The sequence below is a fragment of the Pungitius pungitius genome, chromosome 17 (assembly GCF_949316345.1).
Source record: "Pungitius pungitius chromosome 17, fPunPun2.1, whole genome shotgun sequence".
Taxonomy (NCBI): Eukaryota; Metazoa; Chordata; class Actinopteri; order Perciformes; family Gasterosteidae; genus Pungitius; species Pungitius pungitius.
In genome coordinates, this window is record NC_084916.1 from 4,596,422 (window position 1) to 4,602,421 (window position 6,000).

The 6,000-nt window shown below is 45.4% G+C and overlaps 1 protein-coding gene across 1 annotated transcript in view; it reads right to left on the reverse strand.

Moving 5' to 3' along the window:
• col11a2 (collagen, type XI, alpha 2) overlaps window positions 1-3,915 on the reverse strand; it is a 38,153-nt gene extending 34,238 nt beyond the window's left edge. The window contains exon 1 of the mRNA XM_062558638.1: window positions 3,495-3,915. Within this exon, the coding sequence (XP_062414622.1) occupies window positions 3,495-3,612 (118 nt within the window). The 5' untranslated portion in view covers window positions 3,613-3,915. The remainder of the gene's footprint in view (window positions 1-3,494) is intronic.
• Between the last annotated feature and the right edge of the window lie 2,085 nt (window positions 3,916-6,000).

Sequence of the window (6,000 nt, forward strand, 5' to 3'; positions counted from 1 at the left end):
TGGTTTCTGGACTGAAGGCCGCAGTCTTACTTTAGACCTCAGGGTGGATCCTGACACCGCAAGACCTACTGCACCAGGACCGGGAGGCGGGCAGGGCCCATTGGTGGGTCTGTGTGGGTCGGTCACTCTTCCCTGCTCGGCTATCTTTAACACTTTCAAAGATAAAGCACTGGTTACACTAAACTACTCCACAGAGCGGCTAACTTTATTTAGCTTTCTAACAATATGACATTTTAATGCCAACAATATTAATGATATAAAGCTGCTACTTCATATTATTTCTTTTGTTACACTAACTGGACTGGATCAAAATAAATGATAACAAAACTCAAATCATCTAAAAACTGCAAAGGTACTGCAATAAATTTACTCATCATTTATAAAGAAAAAATCTAAATCAGCAAAGCAACAAAAACTCACTTTGGTCATTTGAGGAAGAGTCAACGAGGTTTTACTTTAAGCCTACATTTAAATTAAAGGTATTTAAAAACAGAACTGTGATGAAGTCACTTATACAGGCAACACTTGGAGGAGGAGTAAAGGAAAGGCATGTTGATGATGTGAGTACATCGATAAGGCCTCTTCCAATATTCCCTCACTAAGTTATGCAATGCACACACAGGTCAGGACTCTGTGTGATGAACAGATTCTTTTTCTTCTACATCGGTGGTCAAAATACCATCTCAAACTGTTCAAATTCCACATAGGAAAACTGAATTGATGTCTGGTCAAGAGATGTACCCTAATATTACATATTACATGTGGGAGCACAGCTGGGCTCTGCATGCTCCTGTGCCACAGAATTACAGTGACTCAGAATAGCATCATATACAGACAGCCTGTCATTACTCTGCTGGCCTCCACTACATCTTCTGATAAAACAAAAAGCCTGGACACACACACACACAAACCGCTGAATCACCATCAAAGATCCATCTGCTACTCGCTGTGCTCCTTCACATCTGGAGAAAGGAGAAGTTTGCAGTGTGAGGTGATGGTTCAGAGCCGAGATCCTCGGCTTTACCTGCTAACCACCACTAAGACACAAACAGGCCCTTCTGAGTTACACACATGTCTTTTATTAACTTCTGACTTTGAGGGAACCAACTGAGTTTGGTAATGAACAGGTTATGATGGAGGTCAGTTTGTTTCTTTGTGCTTCATGATTAGGTGCATCACAAATGACAGATTGGCTGAGATATGAACATCTCCTCAAACCCTGTCTGAGAGCCGCCTGGTGTGCTTCTTAACTCGTGCACCTTCTGTACACGTGGACCACCACAGCCACAGGGGCCCATGGGGAAATGATGACAACGCGGCAGGGAGACACTGAAGGGACAACGCTGCCAGACTGGATCGCAAGTACCAGCAGACTGAAGACACCACCCAGTCCCAGCAAATATAGTGGCCCTATTCACCAGAGAGAGAGACCCAGACAGACGGCCCTTTGAGGAGCGCTCAGCTTTGAAATGAAGTTGAGGAACATCCATGTCAAGAAAATATTGCCCTCTGATTTTCTTCCTCCTTTGAACAACACTCAGCTTTCATACCTTGCTGCAGGCCTCCTCCTCCTCCTCCTCCTCCTCCCTCCTCCTCCCTCACTCTCCTCACCCAGTCTGCTCTCAGGGAAAAGAGAATAACCATGAAAGATTCTGACCACTGTGCTCTCTAAATCGGTCTTTCACTGCTTGGGTGGGGCCCTGTTACAGTTCACACTAACATCTGCGCGGCGGCACCACGCTGCGCGCATGCGCTTTCTGTGTCTAGACGGCGCGCGAACGTGGTCCATCGTGCGTGCAGCAAAATAGAAATAAATAGCAGGTTAAATGAGTCTTTTTTAATAGTATCACTCTTACATGATTGCGTTTCAAAAGAGCACCGTCGCGCGCACATCGCGTCTGACGTATTTCCTTTAAATGACAGATGCAACGTGCACGAGGTGTTGCACACAGAGGGACATTCACACACGTGTGGCATACATTTCCACCCCTCCATACCTTACAGGCGCATATGTACACAAACAGAACTGTACAAAGCGCACACAGACACGCGCACAGTGGACGCTTTGACTCCCGCGCGGCTACACTACACCCTATTCATAGAGAGCAGAACACGGCCCAGGCCTCCGTCTCCAAGATCCACGCGGGACACCGCGGGAAGGTGCGATGGCCTCGCGCAATCTGCATTTGGAAACGGGGCCAAAGAACACACTGGAGGAGGCGCATTGTGTCCCAAAAGGCGCGCTGCTCCGCGAGCTGTCTCCAAACGAGGAGATAAAAAACGTACACACTCATATTACTATAAATAATAGTCAGAATAAAAACGTTTCCAACGTAGTCCAACGAAATGTCATCATTTAAAATGGCCAGTTAAAACCTCACAAATCGTTAAAAGAAACCCGAAATGATGCATTTCTCTGTCATTTGATTTGTCTCAATGGCGCGCCGCGTGTCATTCTGAACTGATCAGTGAATCAATGGGTCCTCTGTTAGAAAACAACACTTATGACAACTAGCGGTGCGCGATGGAACTGCAGCGCATTCAGATCATTCCTCTTCACCTGAGGACAGTGACGGAACAAAAAGTAATCACTTCCCACTGGGAACATGTTTGAAACCACCAGTATAAACCATTCTTCTCAACATCCCTGTACTAATCTCTGCTACCAGTAACAAAAAGAATACACACGTCACACTGCTGTCCTACAAGGGAACGTGACGGATGGACCGGCTGAGCTGAGCTCACGGTCCCTGCTGGCAGCCCCGTCCGTCCACGGGACACAGAAATACTGGAACCCGGTTTGGACAAACCAGATGCTTAGTCGGTCAAAAGCGACTGCACCGTCCTACCCCGTGGCCCCCGGGGGAGGGGGGGGGGGGCACAAGAGGGCTCACCAGGATTCTTGGGAGTGAAATTAATATTATTAGCACAAGGTGACACCTGTCAGCAGGATGCGCAGGCGCAGGCACGGACAGACGGACGGGCAGAAAACAGGGGAAGAAGGTTCAGAGAAACGATCAAAAACAGCTTGTATTCCAAACATAGTAACTAATACGTGTAAATGCTTTTCTGCAGCAACAATCAATTGGGGCTGGGCAGGTTTAAACTGACTGATAACATCTGTTTTAATACACAATACTGAGTATTTTCTTTCTGATTTTATGGGGCGCAGCACCAAAAAGATCACAGTTAAGACTGTCAATGCCTATATGTTCGGTACCATGATCACATGAGGCATTTAGGGAACTAAACATAAGTCACGCTGGGATGCTTTTGAAATTTGACGGCAGTTAAGCTTTTGAACGTCCAAATATTCAAACAACTTAAAACAATAAAAGGATGGTCGGTGCGCAAGCGTCCCACAACACATGAGCATTTACGCACGGAAAATACAGGCAGACAGTGAGGGATGAAGACATTCCAAACTGTAATAAACGAAGACCCAGAGGTGGCCAAACCCACAATAAACTTTAAATAAAAAGGGCCCGTCTTACCTGCCCGGACCACGGTGGTTTGGCACAAGATGAGCACCAGGGTCCCCAAGGCGAAGGGTGAGAAGTCCATGCGCCATGGTCTCCTTTTCTTCCGGTAGGGACAATCTCCAGTATCCATAGTGTCGCAGCAGTTGGCCGGCCTGGAGGAGCTGTAAATGTGGAGTACGGTGGAAGTTATCCGACTGAAGCAGAGCAGCCAGGCACGCCTCTGGAGACGTCTCTGCCTCTCTCCTGGAGACCTTTCTTGATGGTTACGTGTCCGTCTGCCTTAATGCATCAAACCTAGACACCAAAAGGGGATTTAGGGCTGAATAAATATATTTTATTTGAACGTTTAACCCCTTAGTGCTGAAGCCCCATTGAGTCAGAATGGGTACCCAAAGTGGAGAGAGCAACAGAGAGAGACCTGGAATCACGCTCTCTCTCTCTCCCCCTTCTCTCTCTCTCTCCCTCTTCCCTTCTTTACTTACACACTTACTCCCACGGAGAGTGAGAGAGTGTGTGCATGTGTGTGTGATGAGAGAGAGAGAGAGACGGAAAGAGAGAGTGATGGCAAAAAGGGGGCGAGGTAGACGCAGGGCGTGCGTAATTGCGCCCTCAGTCCTCAACATCTGGGAGTTTGAGCTGACTGTTTAAATGATACATATCCCTTTACAAATAATTCACCTCACACAACAATCCAGTCTTTTTGAGTGAATTGTCACCTCACACAACAATCAAGTCTTTTTGAGTGAATGGTCAGTGAAGGTAATTTATGTCTAATTCACTCCAAACAACGCAAGAAGAGCTGGACGATCTTGCCCTTTTATTCTTCTACACCTTACTGTTTTTGGTTCAATGACAATTAAAAACCTTGCTTTGTAAACCACGAGAAAGCTGCTCCGTAAACGATAAAGAAAGTGGGAGTATCCGCGCGGTGCAACCGAAGAGTGACAGCTCGGCCAGCCAATCAGGCTTCTGTCCGCTCAACTCACCGGGTCCCGCGATCCTTCATCATTGGAGCGTTTCCTCTCGTGCTCATTTGTTACCCCCACGTGGCCTTGTTTTGCAGAAAGGAGAGAGAGAACGAGAGGGACGGGCAGACTGAGAAAGCGAGACAGAGGGGTAGATAATTGTATGGTTCAAAATGCAAATGAGGCAATATCTATTTAAATACATTTTAATTAAGCCAAAAGGTGCATCTCTGCAGCCAGAAGCAGACCTGCAGGTCTGAAAGTCGAGATGATTGGCAAGCTTCTGGTGTCACTTGAGGGACCCACAATCACGTGGTGGTAATCAGAAGAAATAATGCTGAAAAGCAAAATGTGTACCAGTGAAAGCTGGATTCATTTCTGAGGGATCTGTAGAGAACAGCTGCACATTTTTGTATCAGATTAAACAAACAAAGAAGTTTCTCTGGTTAGTATAATAAAGTTTTTATTATTTGTTGTCACATTTTCACGATCGTAACTGAATCAGAATAACTCATATTACAAGAAATTTGAATGAAAAATCAGATTCTTTCAATTTTGGCAACCGAATTGTGAGCCCTGTTTGGATAGAAGTTGGTCAGGTCCGTTCTTTTGGGATTTCTTGATTTTACGAGAACTGAAGTTCGACATCAACGCAAACTCTCAAACGTGACTGTAGTCAGCAGCTTGTGGACATGAGCGTTTACTTTCATTTTACACTTCAAACATGTCACACTCTTAGAGGGAAACCTGAAAGTCCACAACACCACCAAAGTAAAGTACGAGACAATATCAAAGTACCGGGACGTAAAATTGAACTAGTAGCAGACATTGCTTTGATAATGTCAAAGTGCCTTTCATATCCCACCTGTCAGAAACACTTCAAAGCTCTCCTGAGAGCCTCGTAAAGGTTTCTAAAGCCCGAGGTTAGTCACTTTCTTTGCATCCACCAAGCAGCAATTAACCATAATTATCCCTTGATGCTCTATAGCGCTCACTTATTCTCCCCCACCCCAAAGCTTCCATTTCTGTCTGTTTCTGCGAGGTAAATTGGGGGAGGGGGGGGGGGGGTGTTGGTGCTCTGTGGTATTTCCTTGATGACTCCCATCACTATCATCCTTTCCACGCACTTGGTAGAATGGAGAAAAACCTTGAAAGGTTAAATAATTAAAATTACAATCGTTCCGTGAGGTTCATTCATAATAGAGAATTAATATATGACAGATTGAAAAGAAAGGTTTGATGAATTTAAGTTGCCATTTTTTAAATGAATAGCAATGAAACATGTGAATGCTTCACTCTCACCATGTCCACAGTGTAGTCTTGTGATCTTAGAAATCTGTGTTCATTTTAAACCTTTGTGTCTGTAGACGTTTGTTTTCCCATCAGATCAGATTTGAAACATCTTTGAAATGCATCATCGCCATCGTGACCAAAGTGGATGAATGCAATAATGCATTTGGGTCACTTGTTCTGAGTAGAGTGCACGTTGGAGTTGAAGACACCTCGTCAGTTACCACGCTCCCTGTGACAGCAGACTAAACACACACACACAC